Raw genomic sequence first — 26,304 nt, 5'->3', positions numbered from 1 at the left:
GAAAATACTGTAACACACTCAGTATGGGACTGTGAAAGTGTGTGTGTGTGTGTGTGTGTGTGTTGGTGCCAGGCTTACCGGAGGTACAGAGAAATCTAGTGGGCTGATTTATAAAATGAATGGGACCAGATGTTGCCCAATAGCCAGGGATAATGCCAGTCATTTGTAAGCAGGAACGGCTTCAGCCAGTCAACCACAAGAGAATGTCACAGCTATTTTCGGTGTTATTACAATAATAGGCCTAAGCGGCAACCTGGTCTTTGATGCCAGCTGCGTTAGCTTAGTTAAAACATATGCATGTCTTATATTCTGTCATAGGTGCGCGTGTTAATGTGATGTCATAGTGTGCAGAGTGTTATGTGTGCTCAACATCTGTTCTGTGTTTTAAGTAGAAAAAACCAAACAATAGAATGACCTGAGCCTCATTGTGTTTTTTTGATCTCTCGTCTCCTCACTCTTCCTCCTCTCCTTTTCCATTTCTGTTTCCTATCCCCTTTTTCACTCTTCCTCCTCAGGGAGTCCCCGTGCCTCAGCCTCAGCCCTGCACTTCCCCTCCTCCTCCATCATCCAGCAGTCCAGCCCGTACTTCACCCACCCCACCATACGCTACCATCACCACCAGGACCCGCTTAAGGAGTTTGTGCAGTTCGTGTGCACCGACGGCTCAGGGCAGCCCAGCGCACAGGTAAGCTCTCTCTGGGTTCAGCAAAAGAAGGGTGAGGGAGGGGGGGGGGGGGGAATGTGGGATGGTCTGCGGTTCAGAAGTTGACACTGATAAAAAGTCAGGTTATTTTTTATGGATTTTACCGAAGGAGTTGCGTGAACACGAGAAACAATCAGCCTCATAACTGTGTACTGATTGACCGCTCCATCCTTTTTCGTAAGATACACGTGTGCAACGAGGTCATGTGACCCTTGACCTAGGAATAGAGACATCTTGATGAAGTGAAGCAACTTCGCCACGGAAGAGGAAAAATGGTTTTAGGGCAAATCCATCAACAGGAGGAGGCAGCCAGATGTGCTTAAAACAGACAAAAAAAACTCCTCTGCAGAAAACTGAGTGAGCCAAACCACATTTGACTCATGATACGTTCAGCGAAGTATCATGCAGCAACTCCCACAGTTAGGTAGGAGAAGATCTTGCCTGTCGAATATTTGGAAAAGGCCTTCTTTGGGCAGACTGGCAGTGGATTCACTACGAGGGAACCAAAGCTGCAAACCTGACTGACTGGCGTGCAGGCAGACAGAGATCAGCACTGTTTGCAGAGTTAGGTATCGGTGGTAGGAAACAGGAGAAGACATGGACGATTCCCAGTGCATTCCAATAGCCAATTAACAAGCCCTCATTGACCCACCGCCATTGTGAGTGATGTCCCTTCACTCTTTCCCAGTCTGCATTGTGATCTGTAATCATTTCCTCTGCATAACGCACGGTGGAAGCAAAAAGTAACCAAAACAAATGCAAAATGTATCTGAAAGTTACTCACCACAACATACGTCTAAGTGCCGAGGAGAGTTTAAGAAAAGTGATCCCAACATAGCATGTGTCAGGGGAAGCAGTGGACGCTTGTGAGTGGCTGAGGAGGAAACTGACTGCGGAAGCTAACGTGAGCAAAGAGGGTGGCGTTTCCTGGGCCTTTTGTTTTTGAGGTGTTGTGGGCAATTCGGTAAAACATCAGCGACCACAGTGATACGCCTGGTTACAGCTGACTGTCAAACGGCTGTTTCATGAAATTCCAGCATTATTTCGAGGCACATCCACTCAGGTTCAGGGTGCTGCTAGAACTGTAAACCTCTACTGTAAACTTGGCCTTCCGAGCAACTTTGAAACCACACATCAAGCCCTTTTCATGTCCTGTTATCCTTCGTTCACATGACTTCACACTCTAAAGACGTATTATTTGTGAAAATGCACACACACACTCTCACACACCGACACCCTTTTCTCATTGCTGATTTCCCCTTCTTTTTTTTATTTCTTACATTACACTATAATAACTTTCCTTGTGGACAACTCAAGTTTTCTTTTCCCCCTCGTGTGTTGACAAGGTTCACCACTTTTCCACATCTTATTTACCTCACTATTTTCAACCAGACTGATATTTTTTTTGTTGTTTTACTTTATTTTTTGTAAATGTGTGAGTTTGCTGATCTCTCTTGTCACTGTGTGCGAGCAGTCATGTGTGTTTCAGTTTGTCGGAGCGTGCTTAAGAATACTGTGTGGATACTGTTTGCATCTGTCTATATATGCGTGTCTTACATAGAGACTGTGTGTGTGTGTGTGTGTGTGTATGTGTGTGTGACTTTATGTTGCCTGTGTGTGTGTGTGTGTGTGTGTGTGTGTGTGTGTGTGTGTGTGTGTGTGTGTGTGTGTGTGTGTGTGTGTGTGTGTGTGTGTGTGTGTGTGTGTCTGGCTCCCTGTGCACTGTATATTCTCGGGGTGTGTCATGCTCACCCTGTCTGTATGGTCCGTCTGCAGCCTAATGGAGGTGGCCAGAGCAAAATGCCGGGCTCCTTCCTGCTGCCCCCGCCACCCCGGTGGCGCGCCCTGTGCCCCTCCCCATGCCCGACTCTAAAATCATCAGCACGCCCACTGACGGCGGACTCAGCTCACCCGCATCTCCGTGTAAGTCACCCCCCTCCCCCCCCCCCCACTCCTACTCCCCTCCACAAAACCTCCCATTACTGCCCCAGTCTCCCCACAGACTTCAGCCGAAGCCGACTTTAGCCTCCACTAGGTTGGTTAGCTCTTAGCTCTTAGCTCATTTTTCCTCCGTACCAAGCAATACTACATCAAGCTTGTAAGACAGGAACAAATGTAGCCATCCTAGAAGTCCCAGTATCGAGGTGCAGTGCAGCTACATTTGGCCTTTTCTCTGTAATCATGTCAGACAGCTACTGAAGGAGCTCAGGTCTGGGACTTCTACGATGACTGCTGTAGTTTTTGCGTAGACTAGCTGACGGTCTGCTTCCAGTAAGGTTGCAGTCTGCTCAGTCAAACACTCAGCAGCCCCAGGAGCTATCATCCATCACCTTATGGACTGTACTGTACTGTACTGTTCTGTACTAGCGAGACCCAGTTCTGTCGAGGCAGAAGCCACGCCTTTGCCAAACCAGAGATCCTCTTTCAAGCTTTTCTGCAACTCTCGCTCTGAAGTTCAGTCTTCTTTCCTCCACTTTCTTCCACCCCTACTCTCTCCTCAAAATCTTTTTATTCCCTCTTTTTCTCTCTTTCTCTCTCTGGTGTTTGGTTTCCTGCAAGCACCACAAGAGGCAGTGTAGTCTCTCTCCCTCCTTTTTGATGTGTTTAGCAGTTTGGGGGGAGCAGAGCAGAGCAGGGCCCTGTGCACGTTGCCTCTGTAGCCGCAAGCCTTTGATCAACGCAGACTTTGCATGTCTGTCCGTGTCAGCGGCAATACAATCTACCCCCTTCTCTCATTTCTTTTTTTTTGCCTTCCTCCTTTTCTTTATTTGATATACTCTCATATCTTCCTTTCTTTGTTTCTTTTTTGTCCTTTATTTCTCTCTTTTTTCTTTTTTAAGGGAACAAAATTAGGGCAGTTGGCGTGGACTCCAAAAAAAAAAAAGAAAAGAAAAAAACATCATGCCCCACTTTACCCACCCAATCCCCTCGCCACTTTCACACAAATCTCACAACAATTAAAAATTGAGAACAACAAAAAACATGGAAATCACAGAGTAACAAGAACGACCCAGTCTCTCTAAACATGAATGATAAAAATCGAATCAAACCTTGTCTAATTAGTGCGATACTGGGGGAGCGGGAGAGAGGAGTGTCACCGGGGAGCGGTGAGGCTTTGGTTGGTTCCACCCAGACAGGTGCAGAGCGAGAGTCGGGCCACGGGAGAGGCACACCAAGAGGGGGCACTGGACGGAGCAACCGGGGGCACGTTCTCCTCCTCCTTTTGTTTTGACTTTTTTCTCCTCTTCCTGTCCTATCAACCTCCCCCCTTTCAACTCTCTCAGATTATCACTATTATTTATTTATATGAACATCTATATAAATAAATATCGCCCTCTCCGTCTCTCTTCTCATTCCAGTGACTGTTATCACTGTATTTATTTTTTATTTTTTACCCCCTCTAATTTTGTCTCTGATTCTCAAGATATCGTAATTACACTCATAAAAGCACACACATGCATATGGTACACTCTCACCCTCACTCATGCATCAGTTTCCAGCCCTGTCAAAGTCACCCCCACACATCCCCCATCCCCTCGACCTCAGTTAAGTCATGCGCGGCAAAAAAAAAGTTCCACTCAGCCGCCACATTGGAGTCCAAGTGATTACAACTGCCCTAAATTTGATCCTGTGGCATCACTGGATGGTGTCACTTTGTAGACAAGATGCTCCGCTCAAACCCTTTAAAACGTAAATGGAGCATTGGTTACCACTGGTGATGAGTACAGTTCCTCCATCGGACACCATATGATTAAGCCCACGGAGAATCCTCAGTGGGTTCTATGATTACGGAGACTTACTGCTGAGGCCAGGGGCTGCTGAGGAGCGTCTGTGACTAACAGAGCAGCCAGATTCAGGGGGAACGGCTTCTTCATGTTAGTGCTAATCATAACAGACTCAACATCCCCTTGTTGACAACAGATTAAACGGTTAAGTGAGGGATAATAACAATAAACCTGCCCACAATATGAAAATAAATTGTAGGGCATCAGTATCCCTGACCCTTACTGTCTTTTCCCAGTAGTTCATTTGACAGTGATTCAGTCAGATTGAGATCATATTAAAACACATAGATAACGATGATGAGAGCATCAAACTCTACTTGGAGCTCAGTGTGTATGTGTGTGTGTAAAAAGCATGTACACACTTGTCTCTCTCTGTTTATAGCATACTCCACGCCAGGCTCCACAGCTCCCAACCGGTTTGTCGGCATCGGAACACGGGACAACTTTCTGAATATCCCCCAGCAGACTCAGGTACCCCGCCAACCTCCCTCATTTAATTAACATTCTCACATCCTCCTCCTCCTCTTGTTTTTGTGTCCTTTTCTTCCTTTTATTTTTTACGCTCATCACCCGCTGCAAGCGTGACTCGGCTCCGTTGCTGTAGGCATCTCCGGGGTTTAAAGAGACAAGCATGCGATTCAGAGCGAAGGCCGTGATACGGAGGCGGTGCTCAGACAAAGGCTCTGCGTTGGCAACATGCTGAACTCAGTGATTCTGGCTGTGTTGATCAACAGTTTGAATATTCGTCACTCATAGTTGTTCATTACTGCATCGTTAAACTAATTCGGGCCCTTATTTTGGTAAAGCAATCACACACGGTCTTCATCGGTGGATAGAGTTAACTCAGCTTTGAATGGAGATAGATCTGTTGACGTGCGATCTCAGCAGCTGCCATGAAGAGGAGATGTTGCGCTTGCAGGTCAACAAACAAACTGAGCAAACACTCTGTGTTATGGTGGAAGCCAAAAGAAAAAGCAAAGTGGACCTTGAGTTGGAAATGTTTTGTAAAGCTATTTCCAAGCTCAAGAATAAACCTTGAACCTTAAAGTCAAATCCATTTTTTATAGCTTCTTATGCTAAAAATCTTTTGTGAAAATGTCGTGCTTGTTTGAGTTGACATGGTACGGTATATATATATATTTTTTTTATTTTATTTATTCATCTACATACATCCTAATGAAAGTCTTAACTCTACAACAATTGCAGAGGAATCTTATAATGGACCAGGGGAAACAGATACGTCTCATAGACAAGACTTTGTTTGCAAACTTGCCCGCCTACATTGACACAGAGTGTCTCCAATGTATCAAGGCCTTTAGTTTCAGTATTGGTTTACAGTGTCTGTACCACAGCAGTTTCCCCACAGTGAATCCAAGCAGTGCCAGTTAGTTTCAGCTCCAGCAGCGTTGATTTATCTCTGCCCGGCCCCACAGTGTGTATTAGTGCAGCGTGTGAGGCCAGTAGTGAACTACATTGTGGTTTCAGGCTTTGGCTGCGCTCTGCCACTGGGCTGCAGTGTCTTGGGCCTCCTCCATCACCAACACAACTTTTCTCATTAGGGGCTAACCGCACCTGCCTGCAGCCAACTCGGCTCTCCTGTCCTCCCCACACATGGAAACAATCTGCATTCCTCCTCGGCACGGCCCCCCCCCTCCCCTCATGCATCAGCAGCCCACCCTCCCTCTCTTTCTCTCCTGCTGCTCCCTCTAGTATTTTCGAGATCCCCACCTGCACCACTCTCCCACAGATGTAGACCTGGCACCGAGGGGACATCCAAACACCATCCAAATGTGCAAACGCACACACACACACACACACACACACACACACACACACACACACACACACACACACACACACACACACACACACACACACACACACACACACACACACACACACACTCCAACGCTGTGCCAAAACTCTTGCCCCTCATTTTCTGCCCTAAAAAACAACAGGGCTTTTACAACAGCTTACATCTGCTCAGGACACGTATTATACTCTGCTATTGCTCATCAAACAGCATTGAAAAATGTCCACTTTGAGCGTTTCTGCCGGGTGTGCGGCACAAACAGCGAGAACCTGGGCACTGGTATCAAGTTGCTCCCAGTTAGCTGAGCCTAGTAGGTCAGTAAAACCACCAGCCAGAGTGAGTAACAGAGGTCTCTGCCTATCCTGCTGCTCTCTGGCATATGGAGAGGTTCAGACGATCGGCCCTGCCAGCCCGCCTCAACGCCTGCTAGCCAACTAGCCAAGACAGAGGGAGAGAGTCTTCCCACTGCTGTCAGGACGAGGCGCAGAGAAAAAAGCTGGTCTGAGGAGCTCTCTGGTGGTGAGACATCAGCCATGCAGGAAGAGCGAGGGAGTCGTGTGTGAGAAAAAAAAGTAGGAGGGACTGAGAGAAACGGAGGGAAAAAAGAGAGAGAGAGGGAGTTAGTTGAAGCTCGCTGCACTCCACAGTCACGTCCCGGCTGTCTGGTTGCCCGCAGCAACCAGACATGATGTCATAGGCAGTTGAACTTGGACTTGAGGGGGGTTGAGAGAGAGGGGGTCACTTTCCGCTGCCAAGGATTACACTGGGAGCGCCGGAGTAAGAGAGGAAAGGAGAAGGGGGTTAAGGGAAGTTGGAGCCAGGAGGAGGAGGACTTATCTACAAACACCAAAGAATCATGGGTAGGAAGGAGGGAGGCAGAGGTGGCGGAGGATAGGCGGGAGGTCGAGGGGGTTAAAACTCTCCCCGGCTTTGCTAGAATGGGGGGGACAACAGAGAGTTTGCTGTTAAAGGTGGGGTGATCCGCCGATCTCCCCGGGGCCGAGGCCCTGTGGAATGTCAGCGGCAGCCAGAACACCTCGGCCTGTGCCAAAGCCTCCACACTGCCCTCTTATCAAACCGAGAAACCGGATCCCTGGAGGAGCTGCCCTCAATAGCTTTACAGTGCAGCCTGAGACCACTCGGGGCCCACACAGCACAGACATATTAGGAGGATCTCCTTACATGTAAACTGGTAGCGCATGACAGCAGTTCTAGTCCTCGTGTTCGCTCACTGGAAAGCCATTCAGGCCGACACAAAAACTGGCCGCCCTAATGCTATTTGTGGCTCCAAAACAACACAAGTGTTTTTAATGAGTGAAACGCCAGAGTCAGCCCTCTTAAAGACAGCGAGCGGTGAAGTGGAGGTGGTAACTTTTTCAACACTGTATGGGACAGCTGAGCTCGGCAAGCTCTGTAGGTGTGGGATAAAAGGAGTGGAAGGGGGCCACCTAGTGGATGAAGGACCAAGTGGTCCCCGAAACAAAGCAACCTCCACTTGCGACACCTTGTTACATTGCCTCCTGGATGTGAAAAGTTCAACCAATATGTTTTTTTTATTTTTGTGTTTTAGAGGTCTGAAGAGGTAAAAATCATTCAGAAAAATATGAAAATATAAACATTGTTTTTTGTAAAATATGATTTACAACCTGCTTTAAAGTGCACTGTGTAAGATGCTGTTCTTCTTCACACCTTTTCACACTCTGTCACGTCCCCCTACGTCGCCCTTCTTCAATCATATCTATAACTTAAATCTGAAATCTGATGATGATGTTTGTAAGCTAATCTCTTCTTTTCTTTTCTTCTCCACAGTCCTGGTTCCTCTGACAAGGCCTCTCTGAATCAAGAGCTAAAATTGTGTCATGAAAATTGGAAATTTGAAACACAAACACATCACCGCTGATTAAGAACAGACTGCTGACACTAAAAAGGTCTTTCTCTCTAGCCAACACTATTCAAAGTACTACTACAAAACTGAAGAAAAAAAAAAAAAAACACACCAACCACCCAAGAGGACTCCCAATCCAACACAATTTGAACAGGAACGCCCCCCACCCCCTTTGTGCAGGAGGCTTCAATGAGATTGAGTGGACAGACTCAGAATGCAAGGAAGAGGAGGAACTGTCTCACACACACACACACACACACACACACACACACACACACACACACCACCAAACGTCAGAAAGGAAAACACAAGATGGCAACCTGACAAATGACCAATCATTCATTTGTTGTTCCTTTTTTTTTTGTATACATTTTTTTTCTTTTCATTTTGTTGTCTCCACAATGAAACTCCATGCATTGGCTGGGAGATCCAAAAAACAAAACAAAAACATAGTGGTAAACGGCCATGTCGGATGTGCACGTTGAAAAGAATCACCACCCAAATTTGCACCCCCTCCATATCTGCACATTTCCCACCTGACCCCCACCGCCACCGCCACCACCCGGAGCTCGGCGCTGCCCGGGGTCCAGACCGCCAACAGCAGCCACATACCCGCGTGTCGCCACGATCTTGACGCTTCGTCTGCTCGGCCCTGAGCCTCTTCTAATTTTTCCGATTGGCCAATCATGGTGACACCATCAGATGGTGTGACACATATATGCACTAAGTGGCTGGTCTTTGTTTACCTGTCTAAAGTATCAGGGCGTCCTGCTGCGGGAGAAGCGATAGCCATGAGGCGAGCGCGAGCGAGTGAACACACGACAGACGGTCATAACACTAACTCTACATGTGCTCTTTCGTCCCCCTCACCTATGCACTATTAATTTTTGATAAGGGATGAACGGTATTGCACATCGATGGTCAGATGAGCGATTAGAGAAGCGGGTCGAGGCTGGCCGCCACAGCGGGGATGTGGCCGCGCTGACGTTCAGGTCTAGGCCCTGAAACATGCAGCACGCACACACACACACACACACACACACACACACACACACACGTGCACGCTTGCAGACAGCACATACAGGCTATCCACAACAGTCTGTAACACAACGGCTCATATTATCATCTTATTAGTCATTAACTTGGAATTTAATTTACAGTAATGCACACGCAGCAGCCGCTTCATATTAACGGCTTTCATTTTGTTTGTAGGTGTTTTCTTGCGATTTCTTCTTTTTTTTGCCAGATTTGGTTTTGGTTTTCGTCTCACTTGGATTGTTTTAACCTTCTCTTGCATGTCATAACACTTTTCTGTAGTTTGCAGTTATACATTAAGTATCGGAATTCAGCGAATCAGTAACAGCAGTTTCTCAAATCTCTCGCGTATGGACAGCGCAGTAACAACAGCTCATCACATGCAGCCCTTGCATTGCTTCACCTTGTATCCCATGACACCCAGTGGACTACACACACACACACACACACATATACACCCACACACAAACAGGCAGACGCACGTATAAAATGCACAATAACACCACCAACAACCTGACATAAAATAATAAAGGGAAGCCTTTATATTTGGTTCTCCAGACTGCCTTTGTTAATGGTTTTTCATTCACTTAACATTTGTCTTTTTTAATTTGAGATATATATATACTTTTTTTTTTCTACGTCAATGTTCACATTGAAATTTGCGATCGGTATCATTCTCGCCATGACACAATTCAACAAAAGCCGACCTCATAAAATAACTGGACTGCCTAGCTGTTGGTTCTATTTTGCAGGGATAGTAAACAGGGCTGAGACGTCGTTGTCAGCCGCTCTAGTAACATTAGCTCTATGTACTAAAACCATATATCAAGACTATAACTATATATGAAAGTGCCTCTGTATTCCCTTCATGCAATTAGTAATAAACTTGACTTCAGGTTCTCTTCCCACATATAAGCTAAAGCTACGGGGAATGGTAGCGTTGGTGCTTGTGGAAACCATTGGCCGAGGAACAGATCTTTATAGAGGACTGCAAACCTTTTTTTTTTATTTGTAAAGACAGAGAGAGAGAGATCTTATACATATATATTTATGATATATGCTCCTTTTTAACTTTTACTACATGAGCTGGTTGGCAGTCTAGTTATTTTCTGAACTCTCACCACCCCCCCTCAGACACAGACACACACACACACACACACACACACACCCCGTTTCAGTAACATCACCTTACTGTCACCAGTACGAATCCAACGACACACGCCATCGCAATCTGCAGCGCAGCATCATAACGACTAGACGAACATGTCAAAAAAAAACGACAGTAGGTTTGAAGAAAAAAAAAAGTGTTTGTTTTTTGATGGAAAGTATTATTATTGAAAAATATGTGTCGATTGAGCCACGTGCAATGCATTGGGTAGATCATTGTGTTTGTCTATTAGAGATTTTTAAGAAAGCTAAGAGAAAAGATGAAAAAAAATGTATTTGTTTCAAGTCCGTAAGCTCCGGGACTCTAAACCAGTGGGCCATGAAAAATCCTAGTCTTTGTAAGTTGGGGGTATTTGTTTTTATTTCCTTTGTCTCTTTTTTATGTTTTATGTGTAATCAATTGTTTATAAAAATGCGGGAGGGCTGAAGGAAAAAAAAAAATTCTACACAACTTTGGGGAAAAAAAACAAAAAAAATCTCTATCAGATAAAAACTGGTGCTTTAACATTATAAAGCACATTCAGACCTATTGTAAATGAATGGTAATGAACAAAAATAACAGACCATTTAGTAAACAGCATTATTCCTCTCTCTATTTTTATTCTTCTTCTATTTGTATAGAGTGGGGGGAGAGGTTCCTATTCCTTAAGGTTGTGACACAAAAGGCATTTTGGTTCAACCTTTAGAGAAAAAAAAAAAACAACAAAACCTTTACTGTCAAGAAACACTTCAGATGACTTACCCCTGCACTGCCTGAAACTCACCAGCAAGAGAAAACCCAACCGTCCTAATTGAACTCCTTTTTATTTCATACATTGGCATAGATACACGACAAGTTCCTCCCGGTACTGCGGGAGATGCTTCACACCCAGAACTCTTTTATTCCCATGACCATGTTTCTGAATCTAGAGCTGAATGAAATCCAGCAGGTTGTGTTTAGACCCACATGTCATGGAAAGAGTATTAGGTTAGATGTTTTGAATCCTGCACAGATACCACAAGAAGATAGGGGCAACAAAAACAAAACAAAAAAACGTGAAAAGAAGCTTAAACATTCAATGAGATTGAAACCGTTTCTGAAACAGGCAGCAAGGTGAGCCTCTCCCCTCCTCCCCTCTCCCCCCACCTCTGTAAATGACTCTTATAGTGCTTGTGCTGTAGTGTATAGTTTCCCAGCAGTTAAAGGTTGTCCCTTAAAAGTGCCTTTTGTTCACAGACTCCATTTTGTAATCCAGATCGCCCCCTTTTCTTTTTTTTTTTTTTCTCTTTCGAAGCGGCTCGAGGTAACCGGTTGCCCCTGAGTGCCCGAGAGGAGGCTAAAGGTCAGCGCTCAGGGACGACTTTCATTCTCCTCCGGCCTTCGAAATGAATCCCCTCCATTGTACCACCCCTGTATCCTCTCTTCCTTTTCAAAGTCGTATATATATATATATACACATATGTATGTGTATATATCTAGTACAAAAGGAAACTGGTGTGAATTAGTTCTTTACTTTTTATTGATAAATGATGACAAAAAAAATGTTTTTTTTTTGAAAAGGCAAAAAAACTTGTTCTCGTTCAGCTCTTGCTTTTTTCTTCCCCTCTGTCTCCACTGTCTGTTTTCTCTTAGACACTGGAGTAGTCTGTAACTGTGTGTCCGTCACTCTCTCTCTCTCTCTCTCTCTCTGTCTCTCTCTGTCTCTCTATCCCGCCCTCTCTGCTGTTGTGGGAGGGTGGAAAAAAAAAAATTATTGCCGAAAAAACTTTTGTCTGAGCAGAATGCAGTTAGCTCACATGTTATTCTTGTCTGTATGCTTCACATTGTATTACCATACCCATCTTCTTCAGCTTCTCCATTCAACAGCTAATGTAAGTGAACAAATTACGCTGACGGGCTTTTGGGGGTGTCCTTGGGTGGGTTAGGAAAAGGATGACCGGGGGGAGGGGGAGGGGGGGGGGGGGTTGAGGAGGTTTAGACGGACAGGGTCGAGAGGGCTGGACGAACTGCTTCAGGATGTTGGAAAGGGGCTGCTTTGACTAGGATAAGAGTTTGCTCTTCTGTTTCTAGCTATTTATTTTTGACTCTGTTTTATTCCCCCTCCTTTTTTTTTTTTTTTTTTTTTTGGTTTCCTTTTAATTTGGATTTCTTTTAATATTTGCTATCAGGGTATGCTGTCGTTTAGGCTCTCTTGGAGGATGCCTTTGGACTGTAAATGAAAGCTACAAGCACCTTATAACCGGGACTTGTCCTGCACGAGGCTTAAAGAGGAGGAGGGGGGGAGGAGGGTTGCATTTCCAGGACATATCCACATCCATTTAAACCAATCTTATTAAGTGAAGTATTATTGTTCGCGGCCCAGCAGTATTATCCACTTACAACTTACCAACCAGATCGATTCAAAAGGCCGGCGTGAACCTGATCCCTGATACTCGAGGGTTCATGGTAGGCCCTCCATTAGTCTCCTCTGACCCCCTCATGCCGGACGGCTCCGTGTCTTTGTTCTGTTGTTCTTTATGTTCCTAATCTTCTTAAGCGTGTATGGTTATCGGTGTATTAGGCAGCACCCTAGGCCCCCTGACCCCCAGCTCTGCTACGCCTCTTGTCTACGCCCTCAGTGCAGCACCACTTCTTTGTGAGAACACCCCCAGAGCTCTAGGTGAAATGCATGTGTTAATTACAGTTTCTTTTCCATAAGAAGAAAAACACAGTTTGAGAAGAGCAGCACCTGATTGAATAAAAAAGGATGTTCTTGACTGTACCATCTTGTTGTGCCATGTCTTTATTTCTGTAGACCAAATAAGGAAACTACTCTTTTAGCTGCATAATGGAACAATAAGGAAATACCACTAAACTTTATTTAACAGTGCAGCATTATTATAAACTATTACATCATGTAGAATTGTTGATTGATAATATGCAGATGTTCACTAAAGCACACTAAACTGAGATGGTGAACATTATACTTCACAGTGTAATTATTGTCACTATAAGCATGTTAGCATGCAGACATTAGCATTTAGCTAAGAAATCATAGCAGTAGACTGTGTTATATCTTTCATATAGGGATTATAAAACATTAACAAGTATTTTCAAGCTTTCCTAGATCGACGAATTTGTGAGAGATCAAAGCAGGATTTAGTATTAATCATGAAACAGTTTGGAAAGTGACAGAAACAAAATTTGCACCAAATGTGCATTTAAATAAACAACACAATTAAATAATAAAAATAAATAAAATAAAAAGCAATGTAATTACACTGTTCATCGCTATAAATATTCCTACGGTTTGAGAATATACTGTGAATAAAACGGAATTCCCACAGTTAAGTATTGCACATAATTCCATACAAGTGGGGAACTCTGAGGCAACAGATTAAGATAAAGAGTTTAAAATTGGAGGCCCACATGTCGATGTAAATCCTGACTTTAGGTCCCAGGTATGGCTCAAGCTCCAACAACGCTTGAGCCTACAATTCCCATAAAAAAGGTGCAACAAACGGGATCCAGCCTCGTTCTTGGGGCTCATTAATGTTAACAAAGGATGGAAAATAACCCTGGATTTTGGCCAGTATATGCTTACTTATAGGACCTGATGGATAAAATAAGGGCTGTTCAGGTGTGCACCTCACCTCAGGAAAACAATGATACGCTGAGTTACAGACGTATTTTTGTCCCCAGTTTGTTACTCAGGCTGTAAAAGGTCTCTGACGGCAGAAGGAGTTTATAGAACTGTTTTCAGTCTGAGTAGCACTCCGTATTAACAGGAATCTGACCAGTGACGTTTGCCTTTAGGTAATAAATAAGGGCAACAATATCCACTCAAAATGCTTTTACCAGGTCCTTAAAGTTTATAGTGTGGGGAGTTCTTTGCATTAAGCTCATTTTAGATGTGTTTGGTTATGTCACTAAAAAATGTCTATTTTTAGGCTTTAGAGTTTCTCAAAGGCACAATAAGGTATATGACTGGAATTTGCATGACAAAAGCAAAGCACTAAATTCTAAATTCAGCTGAAGTAACATATTCTAACTTATTTGGCCTGAACATAAAGCGATGAGCTCACTCAAGTGTACATTGTAACAGTACACCCATGTAACAGTACACATTCTCAAGTACTGGCAAATGTAGCTTCAGGTCAATGGTCCTCCCCGGCCTGGTCCGTCTGATTGGCTTCTTCATCTTTTTGCTGCTCGGTCATCTTGAAACAAAAAGAGAATTACAAATACATAGCTTATTTATTTATTGTGTTTTATTTGATATGGGAAGTGACAAAGAGTATGTACTTAAAGCAAATGTACCTGCTGTTCAGGGGCAGTTTCCTGCTGTGGAGATTTATCCTCTTTACCATCAGACAGACGGTCTTCTTGTCCCTCTGAAGGAGGTGGAGACGGGGGTCCATTTTGAACTTGGGGCTGTGGTGCAGCTGGTGCATCCTGGATGTTGAGGGATTTCACAGTGAGACCTTTAAAGGGGCCTTACACCAACATAAGACTGTAGACGGGTTGTGGAGGGAGACACTCACCTGTGCATCATGTTCAGTCTGTGGTGGAGGACTTGTCTCTTGGACCGGTAAGGTGACACCAGGAGAATACGGTATTGCAGCATGCTGAGCTGGCGGCGGAGGACTTATACTACGAGGCTGTTTTACACAGGATTTAGGAGGTGGAGGTGGAGGTGGAGGCCTTTCCTAAATGTGTGAAGAGACAGACATTAGAGAAAACCAAAGTCACACTTTGTATCCAATCTAGGCCTTGTTCCACGGGACACAAAGACCACAGGTCCACCCAACAGTTGACCCTCCACGGTTAGTTTGATTTGAGGCAAAACGAACAAATATATCACCCGAGCGTCCACCTGCAGGATCTGTGGTCAGAAGAGACCTGCTGTTCTCAACTCACCATCTCTTCCTCTGTGCAGGTGTGTGTGTGTGTGTGTGTGTGTGTGTGTGTGTGTGTGTGTGTGTGTGTTACAAACTAACATGACCTGATTTTTCATAACAGAGTTTGGTTGGGTGCTGGTCTGGTGGCTGCAACTGAAAGTTCAGCTTGAGCAGCTCATTATTACAACACAGCCCTTACAGGAGAATATGAAAAAATAGAGGCAGTCTTAAAAAGACAACCCCCACAACCACACCCCCATATACTACTATTTGACAACCCCCCCCACAACCACCCCCCCCCATATACTACTATTTGACCCCCACAACCACACCCCCATATACTACTATTTGACCCCACAACCACACCCCTATATACTACTATTTGACCCCCACAACCACCCCCCATATACTACTATTTGACCCCCACAACCACCCCCACCCCCCCCATATACTACTATTTGACCCCCACAACCACACCCCCATATACTACTATTTGACCCCCACAACCACACCCCCATATACTACTATTTGACTATACTACTATCCCCACAACCACACCCCCATATACTACTATTTGACCCCCACAACCACACCCCCATATACTACTATTTGACCCCCACAACCACACCCATATACTACTATTTGACCCCCACAACCACACCCCCATATACTACTATTTGACCCCCACAACCACACCCCCATATACTACTATTTGACCCCCACAACCACCCCCCATATACTACTATTTGACCCCCACAACCACATACTACTATTTGACCCCCACAACCACACCCCCATATACTACTATTTGTATAAAGTTAGTTGGTTGCAGCTATTTTGAAGCATAATGATTATTCCTCTTACCATATTCAGTCCTTACGTCTCTCTTATTGGAGAAATAACAAACCAGCACAAAGCGGTCCGCAGAAAACAGCAAACTACAGTCCAATAAGTTTGCCAGTCAGGCTGAGTTGAACATGACATGTGTTCCCCCCGCGTCATCAGTACATCCGGTTATAGCGACTTCAAAGTAAAAGCACCACCCTCAAACTGTCATGTAGTAGCAGTGAATGGAGAAAAGGAACTAGTTTTTTTGAATCCTTGGGTAGAGGGCTGCAGCCACAGATACAATGGGAGTGTGAGATATTTTTATACTTAATTTGTGTTTCAACAGTCAAAGAGAGATTTTACGGTGCCGCCGCTGGTTGTTGCAAGTTCTATTTTTTCATTTTTGTTTTCATTTATTTTATTTATAAATTGAGTATAAATCTGTGCTGAAGAGGCCAGTAGGGCACAGGCCCCAGGGATCAAACCCCTAGACCTGAACATCTGCTTGAACAAACCTTGTTGGAGAGTCATCATCAGTTAAAAGTAAAGCTGACCTGATCACTACAGAAACAAACTGTAAAAATACACACAAATCAGTAAAGCAGAATAGCCCTGCTTAAAGGTACAGTTCACCACAAAATCCATACTTATTTTTTAAATAGATATTTTTCCTCTTACCTGTAGTGCTATTTAGCAATATAGATTGTTTTATAGCGAGTTGCCTGGCTTTGGAGAAAGAGACCGTAGAGATGTCTGGCTTCCCAACAATGCAATGGGACTATGTGGCACTGGGGCCCAAAAGAAACATTTGAAAATGTCAACAGCAATCTCCCAGTTCCTCAAAATAACCCACAAACATAGACATCAGCAGTTTCATGGAGGAACTATGGTTGAAATAAAACAGCTCCTGCATGAAACATTGCTGTTGACTTTTTCAAATGGATGTTTTTCGCAATGTGTGTTCCAAAGCTGAACTCTATATAGTAAATGGTAAATGGGCTGTACTTGTATAGCGCTTTTCTAGTCTTCCGACCACTCAAAGCGCTTTTACATTACTAATCATTCACCCATTCATACACTGATGACAGGGGCTACCATGCAAGGTGCCACCTGCCCATCAGGATCTATCTAATCATTCACACCCATTCATACACCGATGGCACAGCCTTCGGGAGCAACTCAGGGATAAGTGTCTTGCCCAAGGACACATCCCTCTGATTGGGGGACGACCTATTATATTGTCCCATTATATTGGAGAGAAGGCAGCCACCTCTATGGCCTAACACTCTGAAACTCACAACAAGACAATGTAGATTGATTAATAGAAATACAGGTAAGAGGAAAAATATGATTTTTTGTTTTGTGGTGGACTGTCCCTTTAAGAATAGAATTGTGTAAATGACATGAATGGTAAAACTACTAACATTGTCTCATAATTCTCCCATTGGTGTGGCGATTATACACCAAATTATAGAGATAATAAAAACGTTTTATTCTGAAAGTCATTGAAGGCCGGATGTTCCCGATGACGTCATTCCGGGTTGTGTTTTTGTAGCCACAAGAAGGCAGAACGCAAAACAAACGCACGAGCGACACCTCCCCGCGGACGGCCTGCGTCACCGCCTCCCGACAGACACGTCGTTAGCCCGATAGCTCAGCTCAGCCGGCCTCAGAGCCGAGCCTCATGGTGTCGGGTCAGTCGGGTCAATGGGGAACTGCCTGTTCGCACAAGGAGCGGACGACCTGTCGCTGCTGAACGAGTCCGAGGGGGGCAGTCTGCCCGGGGAGCCGCCTCCACCCTACCAGGTCAGCACTGTGGTGTTACCTTACCTTATACCTTATAAGATAAGATAAGATAATCCTTTATTAGTCCCGCAGCGGGGAAATTTGCACTTATCTTACCTTATTTTATCTTACCTTATCTTATCTTATACCTTACCTTACCTTATACCTTACCTTATCTTATCTTATCTTATACCTTACCTTACCTTACCTTATACCTTACCTTATCTTATCTTACCTTATACCTTACCTTACCTTACCTTACCTTATACCTTATCTTATCTTATCTTATCTTATCTTATCTTACCTTACCTTATCTTATCTTACCTTATACCTTATCTTACCTTATACCTTACCTTACCTTACCTTACCTTACCTTACCTTATTCAATTCAATTCAATTCAATTCAGTTTATTTTGTTTGCCCAGAATCACAAATTTGCCTCAGAGGTGGAAGTAAAGCTAAAATGCTTAATGGTACAGGTAATAGTAATAGTAATGTGACTAGTAATAATAATGGTGGTAGCAGTCGGTGTCAGCAGGGCCGTAGCAGGATGCACGACCACGGTCCAGGTACAGCCACGATTTATAGAAGCCTGCGAAGCGAGAAAGCACAAAGACTCCAGGGTACAAGCAAGTCAATAAGCGTAATAGTACAGGCAATAATAATAGTAATGTGACTAATAATGATAGTGGTAGTAGTAGTGGGTGTCAGCAGGGCCTCAGCAGGTGGCACGATGACAGTCCAAATATAACCCAGATTCCTGGGAACCTGCGAGGCGAGAAAGCACAAGAACTCCGGGGAAGAAGCAAAATCAGTAATGTGCATAAATAGGAGATTAATACATAAAGATGGAGTGAGAGAAGAGGAGAGAGGAGCTCAGCATATTCTAAGTAGTCCCCCGGCTGTCTAGGCATATAGCAGCATATCTAGGGGCTGGACCAAGGCGAACCTGAACCAGCCCTAACTATAAGCGCTATCAAAAAGGAAGGTCTTAAGCCTGCTCTTAAAAGTGGTGAGTGTGTCTGCCCCCGGACTGAAACTGGAACCTGGTTCCACAGAAGAGGAGCCTGATAACTGAAGGCTCTGGCTCCCATCCTACTTTTATATACTCTAGGAACCACAAGTAACCCTGCATTGATTGAGCGCAGCTTTCTAGTTGGGTAATATGGAACTATAAGTTCCTTAAGATAAGACGGTGCCTGGCCAGTTAGAGCTTTGTAGGTAAATAAAATAATTTTAAATTCTATTCTTGATTTAACAGGGAGCCAGTGCAGAGAAGCTAATACTGGAGTAATATGATCTCTTTTCTTAGTTTTAGACATGCTTGAAGGTTAGAGAACTGGTTAGTTTCGTCTGGCTTAATTGATAGATATAACTGGGTATCATCTGCATAACAATGAAAGTTTACTGAGTGTTTTCTGATAATATTCCCCAAGGGAAGCATATATAAGGTAAATAAAATAGGTCCAAGAACAGACCCCTGTGGAACTCCGTGACTAACCCTGGTTTTCATCGAGCTTTCATTGTTTACATATACAAACTGAGATCGGTCTGATAAATACGACTTAAACCAGCTAAGTGCGGTTCCTTTAATGCCTATTAGATGCTCCAATCTCTGTAATAGGATTTGGTGATCAATGGTATCAAATGCAGCACTAAGGTCTAGCAATACAAGTACAGAGACAAGTCCTTTGTCTGAAGCTATTAGAAGGTCATTGGTCATTTTCACCAGTGCCGTCTCTGTGCTATGATTCACTCTAAATCCTGACTGAAAATCCTCAAATAAACTATTGTTATGCATAAAGTCACAGAGCTGATTTGCTACTGCTTTCTCAAGGATCTTGGAGAAGAACGGAAGGTTAGATATAGGTCTATAGTTAGCCAACACCTCTGGATCAAGAGTAGGTTTCTTAAGAAGAGGTTTAATTACAGCTAGTTTATATATATATATATATATATATATATATATATATATATATATACATTTATTTTTTTTCTCTTCAGAACCTCAGTATCAATAATGTAACATTCAGTACTTTAACTTGGGATGGGTGACGTCCCAAATGTCATTGGTAAATTGGATGTGGTAGATCTATATTTTTTGGTGCACAGTGCAGTGACTATTCTACCTGTCTACAATGCTGACATATTATGAGCTATAAAATGTAAATATGATGACAAAAAAATCTCAAACGAAAGGCTTTTATTTCATCCATCACTACTTGCATGATGGCCGTTCTCCTGGTTTTGACAGAAGCACAGGAGCATCTCAATGTCTGGTGACTTCTAAAATATCAGCCTCCGTCTCGATATTCCAGTATCAGTCGGGCTGTAATGCAAAGGGAGCATCTAAAATCCTCCCACCAAGAAGACTTGTTTCATAAATGACACAGTTTGTCTTCTGTTGCTTCCTCCCCAGGAGCGCAACCAGCCTGTGCCAGTGTACCATCCCAACCCGGGGGAGAGTCGCCTGGCTTACCAGCTGACCGAGGAGGAGCAGATCCGCATTGCCCAGCGAATCGGTCTCATCCATCATCTGCCCAAAGGCATCTTCAACCGGGGCTCCGACCCCTCTGACAAGAAAGTTAAAGAGTGGGTCTAAAATATTTAGATTTTCTGTATTCTTGTCTTTTTGTTCTCGTTTTGATCGAACACAATGGACTGGGATCATTTTGTACCAATCCTAATTAAAGCAGTACTCTAAGCCTTTGAACAGGATGGGATTTTGTCATATTAAGTGAATAAAATGAATAATACTTTATACAATTTAAAAAAATAAATAAATAAGAAAAAGTAAAACAGTCGACTTACAATGTAGATCAGTACCGTGGCTCAGCCCTACATGAGGGGATGATCTATGGGTTTATTTGAATGTGATATCAGGTGCTGCTGGAATAAATGAACAGCCACCCCAAAAACACAGCTTTACATCATCTGCTCACTGCTTTGTCATCAAATCTCAGTTGAAGTTAGTTACACTGGTAATTATATGAAATTATATTGACAAAGATGTGTTGTTTTTTTCACACTGCGAGGGGATTTTTTATAGTATTTTATGCTTTACATTGTCTAAATGTGTTTTGAAAATCTAAATAAGTGATATACCTGAGCTGATTTTACAGATTTTATCTTCATACATAAAGATAATCAACTCTCTGTTTCTCTCTCCGCCAGGTGTGTGATCTGCATGATGGATTTTGAGTACAGCGACCCCATTCGGTTCTTGCCCTGTCTTCACATCTACCACGTGGATTGCATTGACCCCTGGCTGATGCGCTCCTTCACCTGCCCCTCCTGCATGGAGCCGGTCGATGCAGCCCTGCTGTCTTCTTACGAAACCAACTGAGCAGCCCCTCAACGGCTGCTCCTGCCTAAAAGTAACTGCACCTTTTGTAGCCGAAAACTGTCCAAGCTGTTCCAACAGGTAGCCGAGGTGATGTGGAATTATGCAGATGTTTGCAGGGTGTTTTAGGATGCAGACAGGTGTTGAGAACTGTGCCCCACACTACGTCACTTAAAGTCTGATATGCACCTATTTGGGCTTTGGAAACTCTTTGCCTTTAACAGTAGGACGATGTGCCAAATCAAGCTAGATGAAGAATACAGAAAGCTGTACACGTAGCAAAATATTACTGCAAAGTAATGTCACTTTTGTACGACCGACAGTCTATTTTAATTTGTGATTTTTTTAACTGTAATTGGATGCATTTCACCATTGTGGTTTACTTCCCCTTTTTAGACCTAATGTGCAATATGTAATATCAATGGAGAAAATGCAAAAAAATGTTCTCCGTCTGTTGAAGTTGTTGTGTTTTTAAAGAACATGTGGCCTTGAATGTCACAAAAACACAGGCCTCTCTACTGATATGCAATCATCAGGACACAGAAACATTATTTTTTTTCTGAACAAAGATATGCTAAAAGGTCCCACGACCGTTTATGTCTACAGCGCCACGAGATGGAATGGTGTCCATTTAGATGCAATCTATTTTATTTGACTAAGGTTGTCAGTACTGTTGCTTTTCCTTTTGAAGCTGCTCTTAAAAATGTGGATCTTGTTTTTTTGGGGGGTTTTTCCTATCCCACAATATAGATAATCTCCTTTGCTTTGCCTTGAGCTTGTGCTCTCTGTTTTGTTTTCAAAATCAGTCCTTAGTGTGCCCTTTTCATTGTTTACTGCCAGTGACATTTACAAAGACAACACATGCTGTGCACCTTGGGATACCTCTCATCCGTATCCTGTAGAGTTCTTAGGTGTGTGTGTGTGTGTGTGTGTTTTTGTAGGAGACGGTGGCTAGAGATTGGCATGTCGAGGTGTCGTTGTGAATTGTCAGTTGTGAACCTCGTTGTAGTTCCTTCTCTTTTTCTAGTTCGAAGCTGTTGGGGTTTGTTTTTGTGGTGACCGCCTTCTTACAGCAAGTGATGCATTTCCAAAACTCCTGGTTCTGGTCAAACAAAAACACTTTCATCTTTTGGTACTCTCTGATACTGTCCGCGTTATGTATAGCACAAACAAGTAAAAATGCTGAAAGAGACGCCACAGTAGCAGAACGGACTGTGTCTTGAATGTAAAGCATTATTTCAGCTTTTGAAGGTTTGGACAGTACACGTGACAATAAGAGGACATATTTCTGATTTACTCAGGCTGCTGTGCCTTTTTAAGTTTGAGGTAAGCCAATTCCTGTGAAGTACAATCATTTCTGACATGACTTTTTCATTTTCCTTTAGTTGTCCTCTAGGGGGAAACAGATACCAGCACTGTACTGATTTGTGTCGCTTTGAATTAAACCAGAAATGAAGCCAGGTTTGCTCTGGCTGCTGTTAACAATCAGTTTGTGTTTTCATTTATAATGTGTGCCAGCGGTGTGCAGATGTTAAAAAGTGGACACCAGATTTTACACATTATGTGTTGTCTTTTTATGTTGTGTGTTAAAGCCAAAGTGGTCTAGTTCATTGTTTTCCAGCAGTTGTGTTTAATAAGTGTGCAATTCTTTGAACAGGGAATGTTTCAGTGTTTAACCAGAAACTATTATAAGACCAAGGGCCAAAAGAACAGCAGGCTCAAAACATTAGTGCAAATGTCAACCAGCTGCACCCCGAACATCCGCAGTGTCATTTCCACTACAAGAACACAGCATGTGGGAGCAGTGCTTACTAAAGCAAAGACGGATACTTTACAAAGCTGCACGAGGGAAAAAAAAGATGAAGAGGTACTTTCTTTCAACAAAATATTTTTATTAAAAAGGTATTTACAGTATTAAAAGCACACTTTATTGCACACTGGATAACGGTGTGAGACTGAAAATCAATCTTAATGTAAACCTAAGCTTCTAAATTTAAAAAAAGTATTTTACAGTACTTAGTCATTTACAGGCATTTACAGGAGATTTCTGAACAATGTACAGTAACAGCAACAGACAAACGCATAGTATTTATTGTTGTGTATTGTTTTTAAAAAGCGTAGATTCCTATACTGACTGTGGCCAGAGCCACAAAAAGTCCCAGCAGCGTCCTGAGCAGCGGAGATGATTGGAGGATGGCTCCGGGGATCTGGAGTACCTTCACTGGTGTGGAGTGTGTGGAAGACGTCTGCAGCTTGTTTTCAGGGACACTCAGCAGCATCTTCTGCAAATCATCAAAGACCTGTAACAAGAGAAAAAAAAAAAACAGTCAAGAACGTCCATCAGCTGCTTCTGGTTTAAACAGTTTCAAGATCAAAGGTTAGTCTGGTGACATTTCTGTTTAAAGCTTTTATCGCTCTGCTCAACCGGCACCGCTCTGTACCTGAATGTTTAACTCGAACGCCCTGACAGCCTCCTCCAGCACGCCGTTCCTCTGCTCCTCCGTGAGCTCCACGCTGTTCATCCGGCTGCGATACAGCTGCTTGAACCGGTTGGGGCTGGACACACCAGGGAAGGCAAAGAACGACAGACCCTCGCTGCCCCTCAGCCCCATGGACTTCTGGGCGATTCGACCCAGGACCTGGCCTCCAGACAGGTCACCTAGGTAACGAGTGTAGGCATGGGCAACCAGGAATTCAGGGTTTTCTTTACCGATCTGGGAAAAAAAGCAGGGATGAAGAAGTGTTATTACAGTATCAAACAGAAGATTTGTGTGATATATATATATATATATACACAAACATAAGTATCATTCTATTCTACGAAACATACCTGTCTGAGTCTGTGGGAGTATCTCTTAGTGGCAGCCGGGACAACGATCTTCTCTCTCCAGTCCTGGCCATAGAAGTATTCCAGGTCTTTCTCGATGGCCTCCAGTCTGGCCAGTTCAGCCGGGAAGTAAATGGGAGCGACGGCAGGGTGGCTGGAGTTCCTGTCCATCTGTTCCTCCAAGGCATTGTAGATTTCATACAGCGAGGACAGGAGGAGCTGAAGAAGAAGAGGAGGAGGAGGAGGGGGTGGTGTCAAGATGAGATCACAGTAGCTAATACAAAAAGATATGAACAAAAGTGAGATCATCCAATAAGAATAGATTTAAAATGTGTTACCTTATACTGCGGCAGGGTGACTTGTCCCTTCTGGAAGCTCAGCATAATTTCTGTGTTTTCTGCCCTGACGTGACTCTCCTTTGTCACCTTTTTGATTTGTTCTGACAGATCCCTGCAAAAAGAAAACGGGCAAAAGGTTAGACAAGAAGCCATGAAATAAACAACAAATGTGGGACCTCAGAAGTACAGCGGTTGTACATCACATGAATCACTGCACCTTTAGGTGTTTGTCTTATGTAGGCAACGTACAGATGATAAGATTTACAAGCGGGGACAGTTGGCACACACTGCACTAGTAACCTACATTAGCATGCTGCAGCACTGATGCAGATAAGATTCAATCTCTGTGTATGCTTTTTTTTAAAGAAACGTTCAGTTTGAGCGCAATAATCTCAGAGCATTCAAGGATGAACATGGCAATGCCCGGTGGTGAAATTTGATCACAAGAGATGCAAAATAAATCACAGCAGCTCATTCTCACCTGTCAGTCATCAGCTCTGCTGTGGTCTGAGTCTTCTTCTCTGTCTCCATTGTGGCCCTGAAAACAAATGTTGAGATGTCAGGAAAAATGCATTTGCAGACCATCTTCCAACATGATCAACAACATTCACCAACATTAAAGGTAATTGAATTCCAAAAAACAGCACAGAAGACATCGTGTTTTACTCACCAGTTAGGATGAAGTTCTGTTGGTCTGGTAGTTTGTTCTATGTCCACAGTGATTCACTGTTTTCCCTCTGGATGTGCACTACAGCTTGCGCTCTGTGTTCTCTCCCTTTTATATGATCGTCTTCTGTCTCCTCCCTCCAAGCAGCTGAATGGAAACAGGAACTCAGCGTCACAAAACCTCAGCTTAACATGATACGGCAACTTCAGCAAAAACAGTGGGAGGGACTGTGAGTTAACATGATGCTGCAGCTTTGAGAACAACTTGGAAGAGTTCTGAGGGAGGGACTACGGGGCTTAACATGAGTAAGGGAATCCCAGTAATGCCCTGGATCCCAGAGGGAGGAGGGCTGAGTGCTAAACATGACAGTGCAGCTTTGGAGTTCCCAAAGTTGGATCAGACGAGAGGAGGAGCCGACTCTAAACATGACTGTGTGAGTTCCTGAAGCCAGAGAGAGGAAGTGTTGAAACAGTGACTAATGTTCGAGAGTGAACAAAACAATCACATGATTGTATCAAGAAAATACACCAACCGTTTTCAGTTCATCAGAAACATGAACAAGTTTGACCACGTAACTAAAGTTTAGTTTATTAAAATTCACATGAAAATAAACAATTGTCAGTAGAACAAGAAGCGATACTGAGACAGAGCAGATATGAGCAGTGCAATTACATTTAAAAGATGTGGTGAAACACACTTCTCTCTTTGATTTTTCTCCATGTATATATATATATTTTAACAGTTGAGATTTAAGTAACACTGTTTATTAAAGGAAATTTAAGCCAAAAACTTTATTTCTTATTCTTTTTTGTAAATGTTCTTTTTATGTTGTATGGAGCTGAGATCAGATTGTTGTGTGGGTTCTTTAAAGTGTGTCACAAGAAACTAAAACTATTTCTTGACCTCTCTTTGAGCACAGGTGCATGTTGTGTTGTTGCTGCTGGCACAGTATAGACTCAATATTGTCGTGTTAGCAGTTTAGGGTATATAAGGATAGGAGGATGTGTCATATGTTGCACAGATTGTGAAACCCTGATAAGGAAATGTGAGATTCCTGAGCTAGAAGTCCAGCAGATAACAGACATCAAGTTTGTTCCATTGAACCATTCCTAACAGATGATTTGTATCAACTATTTGTGACTATTTGTAACTATTATATTCATAGAGCAGTCTTGGATAAAGACTAGTGTAGCAGTTGATTCTTACGTATTGTATTTTTGGAATTATTTTGACTAATATATATTGCTGGATGCTGTAATGTAATTGGA

The 26,304-nt window shown here is 43.4% G+C and overlaps 4 protein-coding genes across 4 annotated transcripts in view; 2 read left to right on the top strand and 2 right to left on the bottom strand.

Annotated features, from left to right (window-relative positions):
• Window positions 1-10,870, top strand: part of LOC129096163 (nuclear factor 1 X-type-like) — a 112,232-nt gene extending 101,362 nt beyond the window's left edge. Inside the window, 5 exon segments of the mRNA XM_054604850.1 lie at window positions 516-685; window positions 2,480-2,531; window positions 2,534-2,626; window positions 4,871-4,959; window positions 8,111-10,870. Of these exon segments, the coding sequence (XP_054460825.1) occupies window positions 516-685; window positions 2,480-2,531; window positions 2,534-2,626; window positions 4,871-4,959; window positions 8,111-8,125 (419 nt within the window). The 3' untranslated portion in view covers window positions 8,126-10,870.
• Window positions 10,871-13,128: 2,258 nt separating this feature from the next.
• Window positions 13,129-16,246, bottom strand: LOC129096165 (actin nucleation-promoting factor WASL-like). Its single transcript, XM_054604851.1, has 4 exons — window positions 16,113-16,246; window positions 14,892-15,056; window positions 14,668-14,802; window positions 13,129-14,567 (listed from the first exon to the last, which is right to left on the bottom strand). Exons 1-4 carry the CDS (start codon window positions 16,113-16,115, stop codon window positions 14,505-14,507), a joined length of 366 nt encoding a protein of 121 aa, XP_054460826.1. The 5' UTR covers window positions 16,116-16,246; the 3' UTR covers window positions 13,129-14,504.
• Window positions 16,247-17,618: 1,372 nt separating this feature from the next.
• Window positions 17,619-22,975, top strand: rnf11a (ring finger protein 11a). The gene is made up of 3 exons (XM_054604141.1): window positions 17,619-17,882; window positions 20,281-20,453; window positions 21,036-22,975. The coding sequence occupies exons 1-3, from the start codon at window positions 17,784-17,786 to the stop codon at window positions 21,205-21,207; spliced, it is 444 nt and encodes a 147-aa protein (XP_054460116.1). The 5' UTR covers window positions 17,619-17,783; the 3' UTR covers window positions 21,208-22,975.
• A 100-nt stretch (window positions 22,976-23,075) lies between these two features.
• On the bottom strand, window positions 23,076-25,735 carry LOC129095622 (heme oxygenase-like). Its single transcript, XM_054604139.1, has 6 exons — window positions 25,040-25,735; window positions 24,851-24,907; window positions 24,370-24,481; window positions 24,035-24,250; window positions 23,646-23,918; window positions 23,076-23,504 (listed from the first exon to the last, which is right to left on the bottom strand). The coding sequence occupies exons 2-6, from the start codon at window positions 24,898-24,900 to the stop codon at window positions 23,313-23,315; spliced, it is 843 nt and encodes a 280-aa protein (XP_054460114.1). The 5' UTR covers window positions 24,901-24,907; window positions 25,040-25,735; the 3' UTR covers window positions 23,076-23,312.
• Between the last annotated feature and the right edge of the window lie 569 nt (window positions 25,736-26,304).

This window comes from Anoplopoma fimbria, chromosome 9 (genome assembly GCF_027596085.1).
Source record: "Anoplopoma fimbria isolate UVic2021 breed Golden Eagle Sablefish chromosome 9, Afim_UVic_2022, whole genome shotgun sequence".
In the NCBI taxonomy this organism is placed as follows: Eukaryota; Metazoa; Chordata; class Actinopteri; order Perciformes; family Anoplopomatidae; genus Anoplopoma; species Anoplopoma fimbria.
The sequence above is the reverse complement of the archived record's forward strand: the minus strand, read 5'-3'. Positions and strand labels throughout refer to the sequence as shown.

Coding starts and splice junctions, on each gene's coding strand:
- LOC129096165 (XM_054604851.1), bottom strand. Junction 14,803..14,891: donor AGACTGAACATGATGCACAG/GTGAGTGTCTCC, acceptor CTCAACATCCAG/GATGCACCAGCTGCACCACA. Junction 14,568..14,667: donor AAACTGCCCCTGAACAGCAG/GTACATTTGCTT, acceptor TTTTGTTTCAAG/ATGACCGAGCAGCAAAAAGA.
- rnf11a (XM_054604141.1), top strand. CDS start 17,784: ATGGGGAACTGCCTGTTCGCACAAGGAGCGGACGACCTGTCGCTGCTG. Junction 17,883..20,280: donor AGCCGCCTCCACCCTACCAG/GTCAGCACTGTG, acceptor CTTCCTCCCCAG/GAGCGCAACCAGCCTGTGCC. Junction 20,454..21,035: donor TCTGACAAGAAAGTTAAAGA/GTGGGTCTAAAA, acceptor TCTCTCCGCCAG/GTGTGTGATCTGCATGATGG.
- LOC129095622 (XM_054604139.1), bottom strand. CDS start 24,900: ATGGAGACAGAGAAGAAGACTCAGACCACAGCAGAGCTGATGACTGAC. Junction 24,251..24,369: donor TCACCCTGCCGCAGTATAAG/GTAACACATTTT, acceptor CTTCTTCTTCAG/CTCCTCCTGTCCTCGCTGTA. Junction 23,919..24,034: donor ACTCCCACAGACTCAGACAG/GTATGTTTCGTA, acceptor TTTTTTTCCCAG/ATCGGTAAAGAAAACCCTGA.